At 37.6% G+C, this 27,927-nt stretch overlaps 3 protein-coding genes across 5 annotated transcripts; 1 reads left to right on the top strand and 2 right to left on the bottom strand.

Annotated features, from left to right (window-relative positions):
- Positions 1 to 209: 209 nt before the first annotated feature.
- LOC130592152 (uncharacterized) lies at positions 210 to 1,694 on the top strand. The gene is made up of 2 exons (XM_057396325.1): positions 210 to 459; positions 565 to 1,694. Exons 1-2 carry the CDS (start codon positions 343 to 345, stop codon positions 1,324 to 1,326), a joined length of 879 nt encoding a protein of 292 aa, XP_057252308.1. The 5' UTR covers positions 210 to 342; the 3' UTR covers positions 1,327 to 1,694.
- A 5,704-nt stretch (positions 1,695 to 7,398) lies between these two features.
- LOC104899209 (protein NPGR2) lies at positions 7,399 to 13,292 on the bottom strand. 3 transcript variants are annotated; one of them, XM_010686357.4, is made up of 6 exons: positions 12,986 to 13,290; positions 12,134 to 12,373; positions 11,454 to 11,706; positions 9,468 to 10,684; positions 9,100 to 9,253; positions 7,399 to 7,982 (listed from the first exon to the last, which is right to left on the bottom strand). In XM_010686357.4, the coding sequence occupies exons 2-6, from the start codon at positions 12,347 to 12,349 to the stop codon at positions 7,666 to 7,668; spliced, it is 2,157 nt and encodes a 718-aa protein (XP_010684659.2). In that variant the 5' UTR covers positions 12,350 to 12,373; positions 12,986 to 13,290; the 3' UTR covers positions 7,399 to 7,665. The 3 variants fall into 3 exon arrangements, with proteins under 3 accessions (XP_010684659.2, XP_010684660.2, XP_019106416.2); XM_010686358.4 differs by having other exon boundaries at positions 9,480 to 10,684; positions 12,986 to 13,285; XM_019250871.3 differs by lacking the exon at positions 11,454 to 11,706 and having other exon boundaries at positions 9,468 to 10,589; positions 12,986 to 13,292.
- Positions 13,293 to 22,462: 9,170 nt separating this feature from the next.
- LOC104899208 (putative disease resistance protein RGA1) lies at positions 22,463 to 26,269 on the bottom strand. Its single transcript, XM_048647962.2, has one exon. The coding sequence runs from the start codon at positions 26,038 to 26,040 to the stop codon at positions 22,609 to 22,611; it is 3,432 nt and encodes a 1,143-aa protein (XP_048503919.1). The 5' UTR covers positions 26,041 to 26,269; the 3' UTR covers positions 22,463 to 22,608.
- Positions 26,270 to 27,927: the final 1,658 nt, after the last annotated feature.

Below are 27,927 nucleotides of genomic sequence, written 5' to 3'. Positions count from 1 at the left end.
ACCGCAGCAATATATTTGGTCAAATAGTCAACAATTTTCAAAAAAAATTCGTTGAAACCATATTGCTGCGGTTTTCTATAAAAACCGCAGCAATACGGTTATTTTATATTTTTTGTTTTCTTTTTACGTGATATATTGCTGCGTATGGGTAAAACCGCAGCAATACCACCGCAGCAAATAGCATTTATTCTACTAGTGATCCTGTGTGAAATATGCCTTCAATTTATTAAAGACAATGGTCGATCACAATGTTTCAAGTGGAAGGAAATCCAAATAGACGTGGAAAAAAAAAATTGGGCGTTCATTTAGTAACTTGAGTAGTTGCAAGTAAAATATGATACAATGAGAAGAGATTGGCGTAATTGGACTAAATTAAAATCTTTGAAAACTGGTCACGGGTGGGATCCAAATTCTGGAAAAATTGATGCATTAGATGAGTGGTGGCAAAGAAAAATCAAGGTGGGCTAATGTTTATTATCCATAATGATTTTTAGTAATATAATTTTCAACAACACTAGGATAACAATTAGTGGAATTTAATACAAGTATTGTTTATTTTTGTAGGAAAATCCAGATATTAAAAAGTTTCGACACAGGGGTGTCAACTCAACTCTTGAAATTAATTGGGATAAATTATTTGGAGACTCGTATGCAACGGGTGAAAATGTTTATGTACCCTCAATGGACCACATTGAAGACCTTACAGTAGGGAATGAAAATACTGAGGAAGAGTTTGTAGAAAATCGTAGAGTTGATGATTTCACAACTGAATTATTAGATGAAGGGAACTTTTTTCGAAATTTTTTGGAACAAGCAAGAAATGGTGCCACCTCAGGTAATCGAGGAGGTGTTTCACAAGTAATTAGTGAAGGTGCAGATAATGACATGCATTCTTCTAAGAAGCAACCTATGACAAAGCAGAATAGTGTACCATTGAAGCGTGCAAGAAGGCAGTCTGCTGGATCTGCCATGTTGGCTAAGGAAATAAGAAAAATATCACAATGTGTCAAACTTATGAGTAAAAGCAGCTCTATTGATAGCATTGATCCATCTATGTCCACAATCGTTGCAGCAATGAAAATGCTTAATCGTATGGTAGAAAATTACGAATTAGAAAAATGTAGTGATTTGTGGTTTTATGCTACTACTGTAATTCAGGATCCCAGTAGTAGGGAAGTCTTCTTTAGTATGGAGGATGATGAAACTAGGGTTAAGTGGTTGCAATACTTGCTTAACGAGAAAAACAAGCATTTAAGCTTCTTTAGTTTAAGACTAATTTCTTATTTGCTTTTACATGTTTTTATTGTGTTTGAAGTGTATGGATAATAAGTTTCTTGTATTTTTTTTTCTTTTGAGGATGTAGTTGAATTTATATTTCATATGAATTTACTAAAATCTTTGTTTATGGTGCATATAATTGTGGTTTGCTTCATAATTGGCAGGTTCAACATAATATGAATGTCGAAAGAAAACGCAAATTGTGTATTGCAATAGCGTACACAATGTCTCTAATAATTACATATTATTATAAGTACATTTACAAGGAACCGTGCATGACTTCAATTTTAACGGGGGAGATGTGGATGAAAGAAGTGATAAATGGCCACCCTATTCGATGTGTCAATGCATTTAGGATGGAGCCTCAATTATTTTTGAGATTATGTAAGGACTTATCATTAAATTATGGGTTGAAAGCTAGTAGTAACATACCTATTTTCGAGAAAGTCAGCATATTTTTGTACGCAATTGCTCAAGGTGCCTTTAAATAGAGTTCTTGGTGAGCGTTTTCAACGTTCTGGTGATTCTATTAGTAGAGCAATTCATGAAGTTCTTAATTCAATTTCTTGTCGAAAGGTGAAGAGTCTTGCACATGATATTATAAAGCCTTATGATCCCGATTTCACAAGTGTGCCTGCAAAAATAGCTCAAGATAAAAGATATATGCCATTTTTTAAGGTACATCTTATTTAAGGTTTCTATTTGTATCCTATATATGTATAAAACTATAATGTTTATATTGTCTAATATGGGATTTATATGATATTCTTACAGGATTGTATTGGATGTATAGATGGTACACATATAACAGCATGTATACCAGAGGATCAACAAATGCCTTATAGAGGAAGGAAAGGAATTCCCACATTTAATGTAATGGCTGTCTATGATTTTGATATGTGTTTTACATTTGTATCAGCGGGTTGGGAAGGTTCAGCACATGATACTCGAGTTTTTCTTCATGCGATTGAAACTCCAGAATTAAATTTTCCTAAGCCACCTGAAGGTATTTTTATTTACAAATCATTTTTATGGTTCGAATATAATTTTACAAATTTGGGAATATAGTATGTGTTACATGCTAATAAATTATTTTTTCTTCAATCAAATTTTCATGCAGGTAAGTACTACTTGGCTGATAAAGGGTATCCAGATCGAAAGGGTTATTTGATACCATATCCCAAAAAAAGGTACCATCTAGAACAATTTAAACACACACCTCCACGGAGTCCACTCATGGTACACCCAGGGGCATTTTCGTGATTAATTGGAACTTCAGGGGCACGTTCGTAATTTTGCATATTCTCTCTCCTCTTCCTCTTCCGCGTGTTCTCCTCTTCCGCGTGCTTTCACTGCCTTTTTTCCGGCGATGCTGCCGCTGCTTTTGCTGCTGCTCATTTCCGACGATACCGTCGTTTTCGTCGTCGCCGTCGTCTTCTTTGGCGTAACGTTTTGGGGGTTTTGGTCTTCATTTCCAGATCTCGAAGATTTAGATTTAGGCCCTGTTTGGCAATAACGCTTGAGGTAGCGGGTAGCGGTTGGACAAGGTCAAAAAGCTACTTAGGAAAAAAATAAGTGTTTGGCAAGGTAGCGTTTGTAGTAGAGGGTTGAGGTTTAGGTAGAGGTTGGGTAGTGGTTGAGAAACGCTTCCCATCTTAACGTTTCATTAAAAATAGCAGCGTTTAAAAAAAAAAAATCAGATTATTTTCAGATTTTCATTTTCTGGAAAAAAAAATCAAGAAAATCTTTGTGGCGTCATCTGCTTAACAAACTAAGAGAACATTGAGCAGGCTGCAACTCCAACTTCTTCCTGATAATTTGGAGAGATCTTTATACCATCATTTGAAATCAAATACTACTCCTATCTATATATAACGACAGTAGCTACAAAATTCCCATTGTATTGATCAAGTTTCCTCAGGTTTCCCATCTTAACGTAGATCAATAGTTGTTGAAAACTAGTTTTATGTGTAAGCATTGATTTTTTAGGGGGTGAAAGCATTGAATTTATTTATTAAGCTAATTAATAAAAATATTGTAATTTAGTTCGTAACTAAATCTAATATGTATTTCTAATATTGTGTTTTTCAATTTCAACCGCTACTTTTGCCAAACACTTATTATTTAAACAGCTACTTTAAACGCTGACAGCTAACAGCTACTAGTTGACAGCTACCCGCTACTACAACAGCTACCCGCTACTACAACAGCTACCCGCTACCTCGACCGCTAGTTTTGCCAAACAAGGCCTTAGACATTGATGAAGATGACCAAAATTCGAAGCTGATGAAGGTTGGGATGATTGGGACGCAGATAAAAACGAGGAAAACGATGAAGAAGATTCTCAATTCAAGTGCTTGTTCTATAAATTTCAACTTCATTTTTTCTGATTCCTTGCTTCAATATTGTAGTTCAACACACCATTTTGATGTTTTGGGTTAAGGAGAAGAGATAGTCAAGGATTATGGTTTGTTTACCTTACTTTCAAATCTTTTGTTTCTGATTTTTACAGTTTATGCAAGCTAGTGATTGTTTTTTTGTTATATGGTCGCCGAAGTGGTTGAGATGTGGAGGAGGAGAGAGAAAGTAGTTTGTTCATGGTGGTGGTGGTGGTGGTGGTGTTGGTGGTGTGGAGCAGTACTTATTTACCTAATTTGTGCTTATTCAAGTTTGCTCATTTTCTTAAATGAGTAATTTGTGCTTATTCAAAGTTTGCTCATTTTCTTAGATGAGTAGAAATGCTTACTTATTTACTCAGTTGCTCATTTTATTTATTTTGCTCATTTGCTCATTTGGAGAAAATAGCCTTGGGTGTACCATGAGCATGGTACACCCAGGTGTACTATAAATATTCCCCACCTCCACGAGATGATCGAGAAACTTTTAACCGCTGGCACTCATCTCTTCGAAGTTGCATTGAGAGATGTTTTGGAGTCCTGAAGCAAAGGTGGAACGTACTTACTAACATGCCACAATATAATGTTGAGACACAATACAAATTATGGTTCTACATTTGCATTGCATAACTATATTAGAATAAATTCACCTAATGACCCCTTTTAGAGTTTTAGAGGAGTCCTGATTTTATACCCTCGTCGGAGCTTCCTGATGTTCATGTTACTTCAGATAGTGGAATTAGAATGGGAAGCTCTACTGAAATGCAGATTATTCGTGATTGTATAGCTGAATCTTTATGGCGAGCTAAACGTAGCCAAATAAATTAATGTAAAGGATATTAGTTTTGTGAATGTGTTCTTGATGAAGACTATTTTTGCTTTTTAGTTAATGCATATGAATGCCATTTTATTTTTAGTGTTCACAATCCTAATTTTAAATTTATGCTAAATTTATTTGGAGAGCTAGCAACATTATTGAATTATTCAAAATGATATTATTTTTTTCATATTTTATTCATTACAAGATGGTTTTAGTTTTTATAAAGTGTATACATTTGAATACTATATTAAGAGTTGTAAAATCCAACTAAAATTTATTTGTTATGAAAAGAAATAATGCATTGTGTTCATAATATAAACATTTGATTTAACCATATAGTAATTAATCATATATAATATTATAATTAAATAATGTCTTTTTAATCATATATAATCACAACAGCTACTTTTACCGAACACTTATATTGTAAACATCTACTTTTACAGCTAAGAGCTAACAGCTACTAGTCGACAGCTAACAGCTACCCGAACAGCTGACAGCTACTCCAACAGCCAAAAGCTACTCCAACAGCTACTTTTGTCGAACAGGCCCAAAGAAGGAGAGAGAATTGAGGGGTGAGAGAAAAAAAAAACGTAATGTGTAATGAGGGAGGAGAGAGGAGAGATTTGTCCAAGACAAAGCCCACACGCGCGTGATAACTAAAAAATCCACTTTCTTAGATTAGAGTTGAAATGACCAAAAGGTCCCTATTTGAGTCCACTAAAAGACTCAAACCGTTGGTTGCCTAGCCAAGCTCATATCGCGCAACCCCTTTCTATTTGCTGAATCAAGCAGCTATTGATGAGGAAGTCTATTATTATGACATTGTTTGGGAAGAACATTCTTGATCTAGCCGTGTTGACCGCATCCGAAATGCCAATACCTTCATGTTTAGTGTCGAACTTCAAACAATGAGAACAATTTCTCCTGCCTGAAGATAAAAGAACTACTCACAACTCCCATAGGGGAGAAGGAGATCTCCACAACGGAGACTAAAAACCCCATAATAGGGTTTGAGAAAATCTCATAAAGAGAGACTATTTTATTTAACAAAACAAGAAATAAATGAACTAAAAACTGAAAATAAATGAACAAGAAATAAATGAACTAAAAACAAGAAATAAATCATTATATGAAAAATATGTTTCTTTGTTAAATTAAATTATGTAATTTACAACTTCCCCTCAAAAAAAAATTAATTTAAGACTTCTTCATAAAATGATTATATGATCATTGTCATTGAATAATGCAACAATTGAAAATCCTTACTCTAATGATCACTAACTATTACATACAATGAGCATTATCATAACCAATATCCTACTCTAAAACTAACTTCCGAGTAAACAAGAAATAGATAGACAAAAATAATAAACTTATCCAAAATCCTAATTTCCATCTCAAGCTTGTTGAATGCTTCAATCCACTGAAATTCAACAACTACAAAAAGATATAGACGATAGTAGCCTTATATCTAAAAAGTCTACAAAAGCATAAAGCAAAAAAAATGCAGTTAATTGCAAAGTCTCATAAGTGTAATTTGTTAAAGAAAAGAAATATATACCTTAATAATTACCCCATTCATCTTATTTCAATATAGTTAGAATCTAAACCTTTCAATAATTTTTTAAAATATGGTTTCCAAACACAAGAATCTGTGGAGGAAAGACATTAGATGGTAGAGACGAAAGCTAGATTACTGATTAGTTCATCAGTAAATGCAATATAAGGTTCTCGTAACAAAGAACAGGATAACAGAGAGCTCCAAATTTATTGGGAATATGCAAAGTGTTTTAGATTTTTGATGGAAATCAAAGTTGAAAATTGTTAATGCATTTAGTCTCCGTTTGGTAGGGTGTAAAATATTTTCCATGCAAATGAGTTTTCCTTTTCCTTTCATTTTCCGTTGTTTGGTTTGATAAGGGGTATAAAACAAGATTTCCATCAAGGGAGCTTTAAGTGTAAAAGAAGGGAAAACACATTTTCCTCCCTCTTCCTTAACAACCTTTTACTATCCTCTTATCCATCCCTCTCCCTTCCCCTTTCATTTTTCACTTTTCCACAACTTTTTTTTATATTGAACCAAAACAAAGGAAATTAGCTTTGCATTTGAATTTTCCATTGTAAAATGTTTTACATGAAAAATCATTTTACATTGAAAATGTTTTACATCCAACCAAACGGAACCTTAATGTACTGGATTTAATGGCTAATTGAAAACTAAAAAAGCCAAGGAAACATAATATCATTAACGCATTAGATATAGAGATAACAGCCTGGTAAAAATTTTAGGCCCCTTTCAGGCCTTGGGCCCTAGGTGATCGCTCCCCTGGCCTAGGCTCAAGGCCGGCCCTGTAATCTAATTTCTAATGATTGGAAAAAAAGAAACTTTACATTTGTATCCACCAAACATGCGAATGCAAAAAAAAAGTACAAAAAAAAAAAATAGTATGTTTGAAAATTTCCAATTATATTTCTATTTAGGACCATGATGCTCGTAGAAGAAAAAAAAAAAGCAAAGAAGATGCAAGCACTTCGGAGTTGACATAACATATACTAGTTTTATACGCAAGCAATGCGTCCAAAAACATATAAAATTCTTCATATATAACAAAGATTTTATACAGGGATCTTAATTATTTTTTGTTTAATTAAAGATGTAGTTAGCCTTTTTTTTGTTTTTTGTTTTTCTATATTTTACTTTTTAGTATCTCCCATGTGTCGCCATATATAGTAGAGATTTGTATTAGTTTTGTAATATTTGTTTATAGTTGGAGATATTTAGATAATTAAAGGTGGACACTAAAGGGTCAGGAATTCACATATAGAATAGAGATGAATATGAAACGGTTAACAACTCAAAACTCTTGCAAACGTAAGAACAGAGAAGAATTTTAGCCAGAATTGACACAACTAAAGTTGATCTTTTTACAATTACAAGTCCACTTATTCATTAACTGTCTTACACAACTAATTTTTGAAGGAATCGTGCATATAACTATTTTATTTACAGAAGCAAACTATCCATTTTACAAAGTATTTTAAGAAAAAAGAAAAAACTCTCCTTTTATTGCTTTTCCGACCACTTCAGCAGCAGGATAAAGAAAGAAAGAAGTGGTAAATATGTATGAGCACTAACCATTACACATTAACGTATGTGAATGTGTCTGATCATCTGAAGGGTTCCACAGGAGCAGTCTCTTCAAGAAAAGCCGCAGCTTCAAAGCATTCTGCAGCATCAAAAAACGATGATCCATTATCGGTTTTGTAGAAGAGGCCCAGGTTATACCAAGCAACATGATTCGTCCTGTCAAGCTGGAGCGCGTTCATTAGGTAGCTTTTAATGACTGAATTACATTTGCTATTAAGCCGTCTAAGTATCATAGCTGAGGAGACTAAGCTTGGGACATGACAAGGGTCGATATTCAAGGCCGTGTTGTAAGCATCAAGAGCTTCATTGAAGAGGCCTTTCGCTTCATGTAATGAACCTGCACAAAATTTACAAGAAGACTTAACTCTCTTAAGATTTCATCTTTGATAAGAACTTGTCTTTCGCAATGTTTTCTACTCTTCCTGTCCAGAGTAATAGTCACACATACTAATGTTCTAAGATTTTTTGTATCAAGCAGTCAGCTCTCATGTAATAGTAATGAGGTGATAATAGAAACTTAACAGTACAAAATAACAAGATATTTTCACAAAATCATATCAAATCCTAAAATACGAGATGGAACAATGTGACAACTAAATCTTGATGGAGTAATATTTTGTATTATAAGATTAATACGGTCAACGTTGTTCAACAGAATAGACAACATGAAAAGAAAGAGCTTTTATCCCAAATGACGGTGTCAGCTATAAGTATCACAAGTACAATATCTGCGATCAACCAGATAAATTACATACACATGATGAATGAATCAATCTCGACAAAGTTGTTTTGCCTTTTCTTTTCCAAGTCATTTGCAACTTTTTTCTGCATTTGTTAAAAAAGAAAGTAATGGTGGTAGTTCATACAGGTTGAAGGCTTGAAGCCACACTTGGAAGCAGCAAATAAGCTGGAGCTTCCATCATAAAGCACAGATGAAAAACAATTTATGATTTCTGAATCTACCATAATGTACGACTCATGTAAAATTATTAACAAATTTTTTATTAGAAATACTCATGAGCCTAATCATCCATACTGCCTCACAAATCAAATTCATATAATGCACTACACGAATAACATCCGTAATCACCACAATAGCCTACAACCTCCAATGCTCCACACCATGACAATGACATAGTGTAAAGGGAAAAAAAGGGAGGATTTGTTAATCAGAAAGGACTCCCAAATTCTCCTTCTGGGGAGATAAGCCCTTCCAGCTCAGATGTTACCATCAGATATTAAAACAACATGGAATAAAATATGCAGTTCTGGCATTGTACAATGGTACACAACAAAGCAACGAATCTATAACAGTAGTGACAACTATCCAGCAATCACCAGATTTCAAGATTTCAGTACGCGAGCCTTTATAGCAAAACGACTTTCATGCAATTTCAAATAATAGAAGTTGAAGAGGATGGTATACAAACTACTCTAATTGACAATATATGTACCTATAGTGTGCCATCTAGAAGCACAATCTGGACTGATGGTCTTGGCTTTAGACAGACAAATCTCAGCATCTTTCCACCGTGATAGGCTGATATATATACATGCCAGATCATGCCAAGTTTGTAGTTCCAATTGCCGATCACAATTCTCAAAGCTCTGTCAAAAAGACAAATTAGTGAGCGCAGAAGACTAGTCATACAATTTTTGCTTAATATCTAAAACAAGATACTGATACTTGTCACAACCTCATAGAACCAAAGAACAAAGACAACTATTAGAAAACAGCTTCCTTATTCAAGTTCCATCTTCATGCAGATTTTGAGAATCAGAGGTAGATAATTCGAAAGGAAAAAGGGAAAACCAAATAGACCTTAAAAGGTACCTTCCCAGATCCAGAGCTCTTCCTTTTAACATGTAAAACTGCAAGAAGTTGCATATATGTCTCAATGGCCTTTCTCAAATATCCCTGAGCAACTTGGAGCTTAGCTTTTGTTCTCAATAGGTCCCCCTGATCCCATTTTCCACTCTGTTCCAGAGCAGCATCTACAACAGTTTCTGCATCAACAAAACATTTCTGCCCAGATAAAATTCGTGCTAATAACAACCATCCTTTAATATTAGTTCCACCATCCAACTTCAGCAACTGTTTAGAATAATATAGTGCAGGATTCAGCTTTCTCTGCAAAGCATATTGTAGACTTAGATGGTAAACAGCTGTAGAGTCACTTAAGTTTGTCAAATTCACAGCAGATTCCAGTTCCTGAATTGCTTCCAACTGCCTAATAACCCGCTCAGAATCAGCAAGTGCTGATTCAGCAGAGTCTGAAAGTGACACACCTAGTAAAGAGTGAATACGACCAACTGTGTGATCGCATCTATCCTCCTTGTCAACTAGAGCTCTTCGAGCATACGCAATGCCCTCTTCAGCCAAGCTGGGGTTTTCACTGCATAATTTTGAAGCCATTACTAAGCCAGAACTATGCTTTGGTTCCTCTGAATGATGCAATAGCTTTTTTAGAAGATTCAAAGCAGCAAAACTGTCACCATGTGCATGATAACAAAGAGCTAGAGTGTGGAATATCTCCTTCCTCTCAATAATCCCAGGAGGCAATGCTTCAATCACCCAGGCTAAAGCTTGTGGTTCATTAGAAACACTTAGAGCAAATGACAAATGTTCCACAATTGAGGGGTCCCACTCAATTTCTCGTCTAGTTACTTTTCTGAACAGAAGCATTAGAAGCAGGGTAGCCTCTTCTAAATTGTTTTTAGGTACATATGAATTATCCTTTTGAGAACGCAAACTTGGCGGGGTTGCCTCAACACCACTATACAACAGATAAACAGCAAATTCTCTCTGTATCCTAGTAGCAGTTTCAGAATCAAGGTTCCAACGATACAGAAGGGCCCGCCGAAAACATAATATTGCATCATGTGGACAATCAGCCAGCTTCCATAATTCTGGAAGCAACTCTACAGCCCTGATTAGAGTCTCCTGCAATTTACAGTCAACACTTAAGTTTTCAGGCAAGCCATCTGGTAATGAAGATTCAACAATGTCCAGAATAACTTTGCATGATTGAGCAGCTTCTGCACATAAATGACCAGGAAAAATATTAGCCAGGAAAGGGACGACTAGTTCCTACAAAGCTTGAATAACATGTTCCCACTAGCAACTATTCGGATTTACCACTACGTGAAAGGGGATCCGCTTCAACAAAAACATCAGCAAATATTGTTTTGATATGATGAATGCACCAAAATGCACACAGATATATGACCAGTAAAGGAATGCTGAATCCATGGTGACCAATTAACACCCCTGAAAAAGTGATTGGTGTCGCTCCAAGTGGTTAATTTAGTGGCTAGCAGCGCTCATCTTTATCTAACCACGCAAAGAAGGAGAAGGGTTATCAAAGAGGCGGAGGACATTAATTTTGAGTTTTCTGGTTTGAGTTTCTGATGTCAGAATGTAAAATTAATTAAAGCAATAACCACCCCCCTTCCCCCCCCCCCCCCCCCCCAAAAAAAAAAAAGAAATAAAATGAAAAGTGAAGAAAAGAACCCTTTGCTTCTCTGTCCCTTCTTCACAAAATTTAAAAGGTAATCTCCAGAGAAGAATGTGATGCCAGGTTTTGACAAATTGCAGTAAAGATTAGCTAATAAGCTGTAGGGAACATTTTAACAACAAACTCGCTAACAGATAGGATAAAAGTGACTGATTTTGACTAGACTAGGATAAAAGAACCAAAAATTCACCAAAGATGTATCTGTAAGTTAATCAGTTCTACAACTCATAATGTTGCGCAGAAACAGCTATAGGCAGTCGAGCAGTGAATCAAGCAATCTGAAGAAATACCTCTAAACCTCCCAAGGGACTGCAATGATTTTGCTTTTAGTAACATGGCTTCAAATAATAGATTAACAGCATGTACTGACATTGGCGGGTTGGCATCACCTTGAGAACGCCTTTTTGGACGATCTCTTATTCTATCAAGGGTAAGTTTGATTCTGGGAGTAACTGAGGTGACATCAATCCCTTCAAATACACGTATAGCTGCCTCTACATTTCCCTTCTGATACTCATATTTTCCCAACAACGCTCTCGCTTCCTGGAAAGTGCAGAATACAAAAGATTCAGCTATCATCTGTAAAATCTTGCTGCTTCACTTCTTTGCAAGCACAAGCTTCACATACTTTAAAAAGGAATACGATCAACTGAACAAGATGATACCTAACGAGGTTCCTACGAAATTCAACCTAGTGAAGCTGATGTTAAGGGTAAGCCATGCAATTCAACAAGTGGTTTTGAGCCAAATACATTGAATCATTTCTCTTTAAGACTATATAAGGATGCCCAACTACAATTTGTTACAAGTGTGAGACTTGTGAGTTGTGACACAACATCAACCAGAAAAATGGCAAAGCCCTAGTGAATGCAAAAGTTTGTCGTCGTACATCTTAGCACCATTTTGTGGAGAACACTTCAACAAATAAAGCACAATCAACATTCAAGAAAGGAATACAGGAAAAACCAACCTCAAAGTTTAAACCACCACTTTCACGAAGAGATGACTCGGCTTCTTCAATATTAACAGTATCAGGCCTAGGCTGGACATCATCTTGCGAATCAGACAACTTCAGCATATCTTCCACTTTCATTTGTTCTCTAGAGCTGAAACACTGCATTATACTCTGACAGTTCCAAGAACCACTACCCCTTTTCACCTCTTTTGCAGATTTTCTGTTACTCATATTGCTCGAAACAACAAAATATTTCTGCCACCAGCAAATTAACCAATATCAAGACCCACGAAATTCTCATCAATCACATTGCACAAAAATCAATTTAGTACGGAATTCTTAGAAGGGACCAAAGTACCAAAGATCAAAAGACAACATCTCAGCATTAGAGATGAAATTGAGCTCGTATATAACATAAAAACTGGGGAAATCCATGTATAGAAACTAGAAAGCAAAACTCAACATGATCAAATTTACACTTATATTCTACTAGCAGTAAACATTGAAATATAACCCATGATCAATAAGAGGAGAATCCCAAAATTCAGCAAGAATCATCCAAAAATTAGGGAATCCCTGTATAGCAAAATAGAAACTAGAATAGAAAATTCAACATGATCAATTTCACCATTCATATTCCACTAATAGTAAACAATACAACAGCACCCATTTCTGACAATTAAGAGTCCCACTCAAAAACCCATGATAAAGCCTAAACATACACAACGGAAAACAAAAAAAAAAAACACAGAATTAAATAAGAGGAAAGTCCCAAAATTCAGCAACACAACCTTTTCCCAGATATACTAAATAGAACACCACAAAATTCTTTCTTTTTCCCAGAATTAAAATTTTAGAAACCCCAACCTTTTGTCACAAAATGCAAAGCTGAAGAAGAGTGTCCAAAGATGAAGAAAACAGACACTGTTAGAAGAGACGGTTTCCATCTCTTGAATTTGTCCCTAAAATTAATTATTCATGGACACGATTATCTTTTGAAGGGTTCTCTTCTTTTGATCAACACCAATCAAGAAACAAGAAGTATTCTCTCTCTTTCTGTCTTTTCAATTAGTTAAACCTGATTTTTTTAAATTTAACTCTCCTTTCTTTCATGCAGTACTTTTTCCTTTTTGGGTTTCTTACCTGGGGTATGTATTGGGAATTGTGAATGGAGCTGTTGTAACGTAAAGGGGAAGATTTTGTCTACTTCTGCGATTTTGTTTTTGGTTTATATTTGGCTTTTACAAATTATTAGTTGTAAATTGAGCTACACCCCGATCATTTATGAATATGAATTTGAATTGTTAAATTAAATACTTCTTGAGAAAAGTGAAAGAAAAAGAGTTATAGTACTCCATCGCTTTCATTTACATGCAAGAAAGGGGTATTATTTGTGAGATATAAAATATTTATTTGTTGCATTTAAAACGAAACGGATGAAATATCAAATTATACTCGTGAAATAATCTTCGAGTTCCTTTTAAATTTTCAACATTTTAAATTACAACTAGTTATTAGGACCGGCCTATGCCCTGGGTAAGAAAAATGTTCATTTATTAATATTGTATTTTGATATGATAACACTAAATAAAACTTGGTTTAGTGGTTAAAACTTTAGTACATGAACGTGAGGTCATGGGATCAAAACCTATACTATGCAATTTCTAATTTTTTTATTGTACATGAATTACATGAACTAAAACTCCCTAGGGAGAGCGCCACGTGGTACATAAATTACATGTACTAAACCCCCCAAGGGAGAGCGCCACGTGGCACCGTTCCTCGTTTACGCAAGCCTTTTAATATATTAGTATAGATATGACTTTTTTTATCAATACGACCCTTAGCTTCAAGAGTATATATACTCCCTTGGTTTTTTTTATCCTTCTCACTTTCTAGCCTTTATTATGATATTATTCCCAAGCCTAGCTTGGGGGAGCATTTGTATAAGTTAGTTTCTGAGATGGTTTTATTTGAATTACTTAGGACGGAGATGATTGTATTTTGTAAGGTTCGAAGTTTGAGAAAAAGAAAAGAACTAGCAAAGTGAGAAATATATGTGATTGTTGGATCTAAAAAATGCAAAGAAAAAGAAAAAAAAAGATTGAAAAAAGTTCAAAGTTCCTTCTTTCACATTACTTGCAAAAAAAAATCCATTACATTGCTTCAAGGATGGGTTTATTGAAGATTTTATTGATTCATAGAGTTGGGACATTGTTATTAATTTTGTATTTTGGTTAATGCATAGGACCCACTTGGTCTTGTTTTTAGTGACTTTTGCTCCCTCATTCTTGGTTTTTCCACATTTCCTATACATACACTAGTAGAAAAGGGACGATTTTCGTCGCCCCATTTGCGTCGTATGAAAGGCAAAACGATGCAAAAACATAATTTGCGTCGCATGCTATGAAGCATGCGAAGCAAAACATCAATGCATAATTAAGCACCATATACAAGCTTTATATGCGTCGTACCTTATTGATGTGCGACGCATATAACTCATGTGCGTTGGACACTGAGGCCCATCCGACGCACATCGCTGCATCATGTCTGCGTCGCACTTATCTCATGTGCGTTGCAAAAGGCTAATTTGCGTCGGACCAATTGGCCCATCCGACTCAAATCAACCCAAAAGACCCAACTCACTTTTTTAAAATATAGCGCCTCTCTCTCTCTCCTTTTAAATTCCTCAAACCCTAAAAATACACCCTCAAACCCGTGTCTCTCTCACCCTCTCCCTCAAACCCTCAAACCCTCTCTCTCTCACTCTCAAAGTCGTGTTTCTTTCTCTCACTCTCAAACCCTCAAACCCTCTCTCTCACTCTCAAACTTGTGTCTCTCTCTCACCCTCAAACCCTCTCTCTCTCTCTCTCTCTCCTTCCTTCTCCCACTCAAACCGCTGCGCCTCAGGCAAAAAAATTGAAGATCTCGAGTTTAATCGCAGCGAACAATCATTTGAAGATCTCGAGTATCGGCTTCTTCTTCTAGTATAATTTTCGGTGACTTCTTCGAGCTTCTTCTTCGAGTATAATTTCCGGCGACTTCTCTCTCACATTGACAGGTTCGGTTTTTTATTTCAATTTTTCAATTTGATTTTATAATTTCACGGTCTACAATTTTCTGTTTTCAGATCTACAATTTCGTTTTTTTTTTTCAATTTTTAGATCTAATTTTCTGTTTTCTTTTTAGCGTTTATGTAGTCTATTTCATTTTTAATATTTTTTGGATATAATTTTATATTTTAATTTTCGGATCTGAATTTTTTTTATCCATTTTCAGATCTGAAAATTAAAGACGTTCTAGATTCGGTTCATGCATCTGAAATTTATGACCGTTTGTGTTTTTATTTTTTATATCTGATTTTTTATTTACTTTTTTTGGCATTTATCCTAGTCTAGGATTTTCTTTTAATTCTCTGAAATTCTTATCTTCATTTGTAGATCTGTGTTTGTTCTTCTCGAAGTCTTCTTCGTCGGAAATTTCGGCAGCTGCTCACTTTTGTCCTCGATTCAGTTTTATTTTTACATTTCAATGTAATTTGTTTACATTTAGTTTACATATTTTTGTCTTTCATCCTAAATTTTGTAATACATATTTGACATTATTAATATAAAAGACGAGTTTCCAAATTCTTTACATTATTAATGTTCCTTTAGTTTAAGAATTAGTATATGAAAAAACAAATATAAAGCTGAGAGAAAAAAAAACAAAAATATAATGCTGAAAATGGAAAAAATTTAAAAGCATAAGATTAATCTGCGTCGCATGTTGTGTTGTGTGCGACACAGATGAATCTTAAAGGAATTCTCATTTGGGTCAGACTGTTTTGTTGGTTTTAAGAGTTATCTGCGTCGCACCTTGTGTACTATGTGACACAAATCACTCATTTGCATCGCACCGTATGCTACGTGCGCCGCAAAATGGTTAAAATATATGCGTCGTTTCCTGATACGACGCAGATCACTTATTGGTCATTTGCGTCGAGACCTGTACCGTCAGACCTATGTCCGACGCAAATAGGGGTCTCAGGTCCGACGCAAATCGATGTTTCTCTACTAGTGATATTTCCTACCCTTACCTAAGCATCATTACAACCCTGAAAAAGTCCTCAAGAGCTTGTATTTACATTATTTATTGGATTAATGTGGAGTCAGTTTATCAAAGTTCAAGAGTATGTCTGCTAATCGAGCCGACTTGATTAGGATGAGTGACATTATACCTTCTTAAACACATGAGAGTGTCAGTGGGAAGGGATATTTATGGGTCGAGTCGGTGAGTGTTCGGGCACATTCTTTGCATGCCATAAGATTGAGAGGAGTAACACCTTGGTGTGCGCCCTTTCCAGATGTGCATGTCATGTAAGGCAGTTGAGTTTGACAATTTGCTTAGGTGATTTGTAGTTAGATTAATCTGAACAATTGAACTTGAATTTTGCCTGCTTGAATGGTTCTTAGTCATATATTTCAAACTGTGATTTTCCTATCTGAGAGGTGAGGCAATTATTTCCATGTTCATGTATGTCTTGTTTGCTTGAGGACAAGCAAAGGTCTAACTTGGAAGAGTTTGATGTCACTTTTGTATATTAAAAAGTTGTTTTTGATGAAGTTGCTTGCCACGTGGACTATCTAGTTGAGCATTTCAACCATAGAGCATGCCAAATGGGCACAACTTCTCTAATTTCATGCCACGTGGCCTGAAGGATGCTTTTTTAGATATTTATATAGATAGATGATATGCAGTTATAATTTGGAAATAAACATTTTTTACTCTCCTACGGTGACAATAAAACTAGATATATAACAAATATATAGACCAATCCCATCATAATAAAGATGGTCTTAAATTTCAGACAAGAAAAATAACAAACACTAAACATACTCGACCATTATTTCTGGTTATACATAGTTAGTCATAGATTCCGCTAAATTCATATAATCACAGCAAATACAATATAGCTAAGCAAAACCATTCCTTCATTTGACACATTTTGGATGAAATTAGCATAATCACTTATAGAAACCTGCATAAACACATCATTACATATTTACATGGTAAATGTAGCTAGACAGGCCAATGATAACCAATCCGCCAATGTGTAATTTGCTAAACCAAATAGAATATCTTTTACAAAAAAAATGAGCACAAATCTAACAAAGATAAGCCAAAACAGCTTCCCCAAAACTCTTCCATTTTATGTTCTGAATCAGCAGTCAAACAGAAACACAGGATCGAAACGACGAAACCTGCTATCTATGCAACTACTTATAACTATATAGTATTAGTGATAAAAGATAGACTTGGTCAATACTTATCTTATCTTTTATATTGTTATACTAGGTTACTGTTTTATCTCCTATATTTATGATATGTAAATATTCTCTAGGTTGTTATTCTATAATCTTTCTGTAATCTTATCTTTTATTGATGTACTTATCTTATACGTAGTCTACCTCTTAGAACTGTATAAATAGTACTTAACATCAATGAGAATAACTAAGCTTTTCTCAACTCTTTCATGGTATTAGAGCAGGAAGAATATACAACCTAATTTTTTTTCGGCCTCTCTACCTTGTTTCCATGGCAACCTCCACCATACCGAATGCCGTTGAGCCTAGCCGTCCTCTTGTCGTTGTGACCCTCACCAATATCATCAAACTCACCACCACCAACTACCTCTCTTGGAAACGACAACTCCAAGCAACCCTCATTGGCTATGGCCTCTTTCAATACCTTGATGGTTCTCACCCCCGTCCCTCCACCACCACAACGGCTGCCACACCTAATCCCGCTGCCGTCACCTGGGAACGCCAAGACCAACTGCTCTTCGGTGCTATCATCGGCACCCTAGACTCCACCATTGTGCCTCTTGTCTCCCGCGCATCTACATCCAAGGATGCTTGGGATATCTTAGCCCACACCTTCGCTCGCAACTCTCGTGGCCATGCCAAACTTCTCAAAGCCAAGCTCCGCAATATCACCAAAGGAACCAATGATATTCCCTCCTACATGAACGCAATTCGTGTTTGTGCAGACCATCTTGCTCTCCTAGGCGATCCAGTTTCTCCCGAGGACCTCATTGAGCGTGTCCTCGACGGCCTTAATGACCCTGCCTTCACCTGCGTCGCTGACGCTGTTAATGCTCGTGATACACTTATCACGTTCGATGAACTACATGAGAAATTGTGGGTGCGCGAAGTCAATCTCACCAACACCACTCCCACCACACCCACTCCGCTGCCTGCCACCGCCCACTATACCACCACTCGCCCCTCATCTGCTCCACGCCCCACTTACTCTCCCAAACCCTCGGGTTCCACCACCAAACCCAAATCCACCAAACCGGGTGGCTACCAAGGTAAGTGCCAATGGTGCCACACCCAGGGTCATTCTCTCTACAGGTGCACTGCCTTCATTGAGCGCTTTCCAAATGCTCGCCCAACTCTCCCTCCCACCTCTCACTCGCCTTCCCCGCAAGCCCACACCGCTACTGCACCCGCTGCTGCTTCACCATCCACTTGGCTCCTCGACTCCGGTGCGTCACACCACATTACCAATGATCTTTCGAATCTTGCGCTCCACAATCCCTATGATGGTTCTGAAACCATCATAATCGGTAATGGTATGGGTATCTCTATCTCTCATATTGGTTCATCCACTCTCTCTACTCCCACAAAATCATTACATCTTTCTAATGTTCTATGTGCCCCTTCTATGTCCCGTAATCTCATTTCCATTTCACAACTTTGTCATGGCAACAATTTACTAATTGAATTCTCTTCTCACTCTTTTGTCATGAAGGATCAAACCACGGGGAAAACAATCTTCCAGGGAGCCCCTAATCATGGTGTTTATGAGCTCCCTTCCATCCAACACATTCATGCTCTTGCTGCCACTTCCTCCACTCCACTCGACTGGCACCATCGCCTAGGACATCCGTCCTCCGCCATATTCCAACAAATAAATTCTCAGTTTCAACTTCATGTTACAAGTTCTTCTAGTTTTAATTGCAATGCTTGTCAATGTAATAAAAGTCACAAACTTCCTTTTTATCAATCCACTTTGGTTTCGACATCTCCTCTTGAACTTGTTTACACAGATTTATGGACATATCCTGTTTTGTCTATTGATGGTTTTAAATACTATGTCATCTTTGTTGATCACTTTACCAAATATATTTGGTTTTATCCCCTTAAACGCAAATCTGATACCTCTTCTGTGTTTGTTCGCTACAAGTCTCTAGTGGAAAAATACTTTGACAAACCAATTAAAACTCTATATTCTGACAATGGGGGGGAATATGATGCTCTTTACAACTATCTTACCATATATGGCATCTCCCACTTAACCTCTCCTCCTCATACACCACAACAAAACGACTTTGCAGAACGCCGTCATCGCCACATTGTTGAAACTGGGCTCTCCCTTCTTACTCACTCTCAAGTCTCACCTACCCCTCTCCTTTTGGTCCTATGCATTCACAACTGCTTCATACCTCATCAATCGCCTCCCCACCTCCACCCTCACTGGAAAATCTCCCTATCACTGCCTCTTCGGCACCCCCCCTAACTACCTTAAACTTCGCAGCTTTGGTTGCCTCTGCTACCCTTGGCTCAAACCATATACCAAACACAAACTCGAACCAAAATCTCACCCTTGTATCTTTATTGGTTACTCTAAAACTCAGAGTGCCTATCACTGTTTAGACCCTCACACCAACCGCATCTACACCTCTCGTCACGTTCGCTTTGTCGAGCATGATTTTCCCTACTCCCGCCATCCATCACCTTCCTCCTTCCCCAATCCGCCACCTGATGCGTGGTACGCACCTCCCCTCCCTTTGCCCATTCTACCGCCCGCTATCTCTCCTACTCCGCCTACCCTCTCTCCTCCTCCCACACCCCCTTCCTCTCCTACCGCTCGCACACCACCCTCTCATACTACCAGCGCCACATCTCACCCCTCTCCTCCCACGCCAGCCTCCCCTCTCTCACCCTCGTCCTCCCTCGACTTGGGTCCCTCACCTGCCACCTCCTCCGTGCCTTGTGGTATCATCACCCGCTCCATGAACAATATCCGCAAGCCCAACCCCAAGTACGCCTACTCTACCACACTCCAATCCCGCCCTCGCGAACCCACCACCGTCAAACAAGCTCTCCTTGACCCCCTATGGAAACAGGCTATGGATGCCGAAATTGCTGCTCTTCGTAATCTTGGCACGTGGACTTTAGTCCCACCTGCCCCTTCACAAAACTTGGTTAAATGCATATGGATCTTTCGTATTAAGTATTCATCTAATGGCTCCATTGACAGGTACAAAGCACGCCTTGTTGCGAAAGGGTTCCAACAACGTCCCGGCATTGACTACACCGAAACATTCAGTCCGGTTGTCCGTCCCGCCACCATTCGCACCTTGCTCACTCTTGCCGTTACTCGTGGTTGGCATCTCCGGCAACTTGACATTAACAACGCTTTTTTGCAGGGCCATCTTAGTGAAGATGTTTTTATGTCACAGCCTCCGGGTTTTATTGACCCTGCCTCTCCCACACATGTATGCAAACTCAGGAAAGCGATCTACGGTCTCAAACAGGCTCCGCTGGCTTGGTATACGGCTCTCTCAACATTTCTTCTTGGTTTGGGGTTCAAGCGCGCCATCTCCGACACATCTCTCTTCATTTTGTCCACTACTCCACACCCTATCTATTTAATTGTGTATGTTGACGACATCATCATCACAGGCCCCGATGCTTCTACTCTCACTTCATTTATTCACCAACTGGCTAACAAGTTTGCTTTGAAGGATCTTGGCTCTCTGTCATATTTTTTAGGTGTTGAGGTCATTCCCACGTCAACTGGACTATACTCTTTCTCACTCAACGCCAATATATTCTTGATTTGCTCGATCGTCTCGGCATGCTTGATGCAAAACCAGCTCCCACGCCCTTGGTCGTGTCACAACCGCTTACTCTCACTTCCGGCACGCCCTTAGAGGCTCCCAAAGATTATCGTGCAGCTCTCGGTGGCCTGCAATATCTCACATTAACGAGACCCGATGTTGCTTATGCTGTCAATCGGCTCTCTCAGTACATGCATCGTCCTACTACTACTCATTGGTCTGCACTAAAACGCCTCATGCGCTATCTTTGTGGTACTTTTGACAAAGGTATTACTATTTATCGTGATTCTCCATTGTGTCTTCATGCTTTCTCGGATGCGGATTGGGCTGGTGACAGGGATGATTATGTATCTACCATGGGTCATGTGGTGTTTTTGGGTCGTACGCCTATTACGTGGTGCTCCAAGAAGCAAACTTCTCTCGCCCGCTCCTCCACCGAGGCGGAGTATCGCGCTGTTGCATCCACCACGGCAGAAATCATGTCCGCACAAAATTTACTCACTGAGCTTGGTATCACCTTCTCCACGCCTCCTGTGATTTATTGTGACAGTTTAAGTGCTACTCATTTAAGTTCTAATCCAGTCTTTCACTCAAAGATGAAGCACTTAGCTCTGGCATTTCATTTTATTCGTGAACAAGTACAGCGTGGTCATCTGCGAGTCACGCATGTTTCTACGGGCGACCAACTAGCAGACTTCCTAACCAAGCCTCTCACCCGACCACGCCTTGATGTTTTACTGTCCAAGATTGGACTTCGTGATCGGCTGTCCATCTTGCGGGGCATATTAGTGATAAAAGATAGACTTGGTCAATACTTATCTTATCTTTTATATTGTTATACTAGGTTACTGTTTTATCTCCTATATTTATGATATGTAAATATTCTCTAGGTTGTTATTCTGTAATCTTTCTGTAATCTTATCTTTTATTGATGTACTTATCTTATACGTAGTCTACCTCTTAGAGCTGTATAAATAGTACTTAACATCAATGAGAATAACTAAGCTTTTCTCAACTCTTTCAAATAGATCTGCTTTGTTAATACTGATACACTACATAATGGTCATAAAGAGTATACATGGAAACTGCGCAAAGTTAGAAACATGATTATATTTATCTAACTTAAAACAAGTTGCACAACTGTGATTTGGTAAACCGAATAAACCTTTGGCAGATAAGTAAAATATGGCAGGAAATACTATGAAGGGCATCCATCTGCATATTGCATGACGACATTATCCAGTATAAAACCAGTCAGACAGGCATAAGCATATACCTAAGTTTTAAAAAAAATGCAGCTTTATAACCTGTCTTATACAGAGATATCTTTACTTGGTGAATTACTACTCCCTATCGCTATAAACACAGAACAAAGAAAAATAATTACATTTCGAATTTTTATTTCCATTTCCACAATTACAAACAAAAAGTATAGCATATATAACAAATTTTGGTAACTTGCACTAAAAAAACCAAAAATCCTGATTAATCACAATAATATAGAATTCAATTACTCAAACAACTCTTGTCTATAATTTTGCATCAACGTTATGAAAAAGGACACTCAGTGGGAATTTGCGAACTTGGATGGCAAATATCAATGAGGAATGTGTTGAATGTAGGGCCAAATATCACCTGTGTGATTTTGGCATCTTTCCCGAAGGCTATCTGGACCATCACGGATTATAAGACTCCTGAGGCAGGTGAGTTTTGACATCCAAGTCGGAATTGATTTCAAATTATGGCAACCGTGAATGGAGAGGGTTTCGAGGGCATCACAGTACTGAATCCAGTTAGGTAGATCCATCAGATGTTGAACACCTTCCAGTTTCAAGAAGCGGAGGGAGTGATGAAATGATCGCCATGGCATTCTATTATCAACTCCACTCTTACTCTCTTCTTCAAATATATTTGGGCTCTCTCTTATTCTTAAAGTCTCCAAGGCAGTGAGATGTTCCAATCCTCCACATACTCTCAGTTTATAACAATAATCAATTGTCAATTCTTTCAAGGAAGCCGAGCAGCTAAGAAATACTTGCTCAACTTCTCCCAAACTCTCCACCTCTTGGTCGCTCTGTAATGTCAAATAGATGACTTGCTGATAATACTCCATGGGCAGTGATTTTAACCATGTCACGTTGTCTGTTAAAACATTCCTTAATTTGGGGACCAAGTTCGATTCCCATGAAGCAGATGATGTATCCCTTTGCCTATCTATCTTTACAATTTGCAGTCTTTCATTGAAACCAATCAAAAATAAATCGTCTAACCCAGGACACGATGGGATAGATATGAGCTCTGGGCACTGACTTATGTACAATGACTCCAATTGTGAAAGAGACAGTAATTGCAATGGTTCCATGGCCATGCTGCTACTATCGAAGAGCTGGTGAAGATCTTTTCCCACCTTTTCTCTTCCCCATCTTTTCAATTTTGGCAACCTAGAAAAGAAAAGCTTTTTAAGGGAGGGAAGGAATGATAAGCTTTCTGCACCTGGAACTTCAGCTGGCGCCAAATTTACTGAATTGATGCAACCTGCTGATGCACTACAGTAATTTTCAGTTATGTATTCTAAGTTCGGCAAGTCTTCAAGTTGAAGGACTTTTAGATTATGCATATTTCCAAGATATGTCAGATGCCGCAACTCCTCACACGAAGTAAGTTTCATCATAACAAGATTTTGAAGAGAATTCACCCAACTTGGCATTCTCACACCATGGTATCCCAGCAAAGCCAATTTCTTGATATTGCAATGCGGCTGCAACTCTTCCAGTAGTTTTTCCTCATTATCATTAACGCCTTCATCAACCTTTGTTGTACTGAAATCAAAACTAATCATGTTAAGATGTTCCTTGTACTTCAGGTATTCTCCTTCCCTTTTACCATCCATCTCAGCATTTTGGGAGATTTTGATATGGAATTTTAGTTTACCTTTAAGATTCTTGAGAAGTTTTAGGTCTTCCAGTGGAAGAAACCACTGCTTAAAACTTAAACTAGTTTCACGTAACACAAACGTTGGTAGCCTCTGAAGGTTGGTCAACCTACCTAAGCCAGAAGGCATATAATTCAGACACCGGCAGCCCCGTACATCCAAAACCCTAAGTTTAACCAGCTCGCTTATATCTTTTGGCAGCTCTTTCAGATTCTGACAAAAGCTTAAGTCTAAAGTCTCCAAGTTATACAGTTTCTTCATTGACTTGGGAAGCGCTTTTAACCAATAGTTATGTGAAAGATCTAAATATCTTAGATGCAGCAATTCACCTATTGTGCTTGGTAAGCTTGCAATGTTTAAGTGTCCTAGGCCCAACACCCTTAAGCATGTGAAGTTTGCTAGTAATGCCTCCAAATAAAGCTGATCCATAGTCTTATAAAACCCAATATTCAGATATGAACGAATGTGGTTCTTAGTGAAAGAGAATTTTGCAAATTGACGTCCCGTAAGGGATATATGCCGAACTTTTGAATCTATGTTGTCGGGGACAGAATTACTTCTGCAAACCTCCTTCTGTGCAACCTTCTGAGCAATATCATGCATCAAATCGTGTATCTTACATGTTGTAATCTCACCAATTTCATCTTTTTCTACGTCTTGAAAAAAACATCTACGCAATAAAATAGAAAAATATTCATCTGCAGCAGTTTCTGTGCTTTGATGTTTATCTAGTGGGATGACGTAGCCATGTGCTATCCAAAGACTAACCAACATTTGCTTGTTGATCTTAAAATCTTTAGAAAACAATGCACAAAAGTTAAAGCAGGTTTGTAGAGAAGACTCAAGATTATGATAACTCAGCTTCAATATAGGCATAATGTCATCTTGGCTTTCTCTAATATTGGCTAACCCCATCTTTTGAACAGACAGCCACTTACTATCGTCTTGACCATATAGAAGACTCCCTACCACTCTTAAAGCGAGAGGGACACCAGCACATCCTTGAACAATCTCTCCCCCAATTTTAATCAAATCATCACGGATGCTTGATTGTTCCGATCCAAATGCCACCTTTTTGAACAACCGCCAAGAACACTCATCTGACAACCCTTGCAGCTTATGTAGTGAACCATCTTCTATGATTCTTGCCGTCTCTAGTGAACGTGTAGTTACCACAATCCAACTTCCCCTTTGACCTCCTAACAAGAATTCTACCAAGTTAAGCCATTGATTGCGATTCTCAGTCCATACATCATCTAAAACAAGCAAGTATCTCTTGCTTGATAGCTTTTCTCGAAGTTGGGTCTGCAACAATTCCTTAGTGCATCCCTCATGTTGCTTACCAGTAATTGAAGCTAGAATCTTACGAAGAATCCCTTCTACCTCCAAGTGCTTCTGATCATGATCAGAGACACAAGTCCACATCCTCAACGGAAAGGCACTTATGACCCTTGCATCATTAAACACAAGTTGTGCAAGAGCAGTTTTTCCCAACCCTCCTATTCCCACAATAGAGATGAAAGAAACATCCCCTTGAATGTTACTATCTAGCAAGATAGTACCTATGATCTTCTCCACATCATCCTCCCTCCCAACTATATTATCCTCATAGACATAAGAACAAGTCTCCTCCCTCCTCTTCCTAATAGGCTGTGAATCAACCCTTAAGAAGCCGAACTTAGTATGGTTACTGGCAATAGCATCCAACTCCTCTCGAATCTTCTTAACCTCTCGAGACATATTGGATGCAAAACCAAAAGGATTGTAACGAGAACAAAAGCGTCGGAGCTTGGCAGAGGCTTTCCCACTCTTATTGAGCTCCTTATGTTTCTGCTGAGCAAGAGTGACAAACTTATCGAATAGATCATCGGCGTCATAAACAGCATCCTTGAGCTCCTCAATCCATAATTGTGCTTCAGTGGAGAGCTCCAGCTTGGTCTGGGCATCGAGAAGCACAGCCTTGACAGTGGAGACAGTACGTTGGAGATCATCAAGCTCGGATTTGTAACCAAAGTTGGAACAAATCTCTATGAGCACTGAACACTGTAATGCTGCAAACAGAGTTTGGACAACAGACATAGCTAATCCAATGTCCATTTATTTTGAGTCAAATTAAAGTTGAGATATGAGAAGAAGGGTGTAATGGCAAAACAAGAAGCGAGAGATGAGGTTTCAGAAATGGTTTGTGAGTTGTGAGTGTGTAGTGTCGGCAGTTTGCAAAGGACAACAAGTTACAGTTGAAAAATAAAGGCCACACACTGCCTGTAATTTGTATCACTGTATGGCTCCTTTCGCTCTCAAATTAAATAAAATCTAGCATTTGTATATTTACTTTAATGCTCTGTTGACCATGTGATCAATAATTTAAAGTTCCAATTTCCAAATTAGTAATTTGTGAAAATGGGCAAATGCTGATGTTGTTTATAATTGTTGAATTAAAATAAGACAATACTACTTGAGTTGATTAGGGAACTTCTTGTATAATTGAATTGTGTTGTTAAAAATTAGCAATCGAGATATGATTATCAAAAGAACAATGGTAATAAGTATTTTCGTTTAGTAAAGTAGTTTAGTTTGATGTTGTTAGATATACTTGAATTTTGTAACTTTCCCCAAAAAACCCCTAACGACAGAAAGCTTCCCCCTCCCCCAAAAAGCCCTACCTCGCGACAGTCCTGGGGGGTTGAATTGTCTTCTGAGCATCCTTGGCGCTTTGTCAATGGCCATCGAGCTCCCCACATAGTTCATTTCTCGTCTTTCGTCTTTCCCCTTTTGTTTTTCATTTCCTTTCACCGTCTTTGTTAAGCCATATGGAGAATTGGGGGCAAAAACCTCGAATTCTCAGTGCACCGCCGCACCATTGGATCGGTGCACTGGTTGTCCGACAGAATTTGTAAGTTAATTTTTGCGCGTGGTTTATGTTTTTGTTTGTTGTGATGGCGTCTTGTTTTCTTTGTGTTTGTGTTGGGTGGCTTTGGTTTTTCTAAGAGAAGGGATAATCTAGGAAATCAGATCAAAAGTAAAGTACATCATGGAGTTTACCAAACTTGGATAGGTGTAACTTTAGGTAGTTGTGTTGGCAAAGAACACATGTATTTACCTCTATCAAGATCCTTATTCTTATGATAGAAAAATATGTTGTTGAATGGGTTTGATCTTCTTCTTTAAGAATTGTAGGTTTCGATCTTCTCATCATATTATTGGGTGATAAGCTAAAACATTTCACATCACCCTATGTTCATGTGATGGCTTTAGGAGTCATCACAGTTCAAAAATGCATCTTGTAGGAGGCCTTCCAATTTGATTTAGGGCAAGTTTCGTCTTCCACAAATGTTGACTTTTTGTCTCTTAATGAGAAACTCATGATACCCTCTTTGCAGGGTACACAGTCACTAAAGAAAGTGACTTCCTTGGTAATTCCATCTTACGAATCCCAGGAAGACTTCTCATTTCAAAGGTCTTGAGATTTATTGTCTTGCGAACTTCTGGTTGTTCAAGAACAAAGTAGATAGTCCAGCATTAAAGATTGTTTGGTTTAATCTCTCGATAATTTCTACCACATTTCAATAGCTATTTTATTTGCAAGACACAAAGATCAACTCCACCAACAAGCGTCAAAGGAAAGTTCCCTATGTGATTTTCATAATATCCTGTGCATAGAACTTCAAATTAGTAAGGTAACAAGATGGTTTGTTATTTCTTATCGATTTATTTAAATGGGTTATAAGAGCTAGTCAAGCTCACTTTAGTGTCCATTTAATTTACGTTTATCGTTTGGATATTCTTTCACTAGTTTGTAATTATGTTTTCTACTAATGCAAATTTCTGCGATATCAAAAAAAAAAAACATGTTAGCAATTTTCTCGATTTTCTAAATTTGATACAATCATAATATTAATATATTACTCTTCATTCAAATCCTAGATCTGCCATAGCTCTTACATCCATACTCCATTAACGGCCTCCACCATCTCCTTCGGAAAA

The sequence above is a fragment of the Beta vulgaris genome, chromosome 7 (genome assembly GCF_026745355.1).
Source record: "Beta vulgaris subsp. vulgaris cultivar EL10 chromosome 7, EL10.2, whole genome shotgun sequence".
Lineage (NCBI taxonomy): Eukaryota > Viridiplantae > Streptophyta > Magnoliopsida > Caryophyllales > Amaranthaceae > Beta > Beta vulgaris.
The sequence above is the reverse complement of the archived record's forward strand: the minus strand, read 5'-3'. Positions and strand labels throughout refer to the sequence as shown.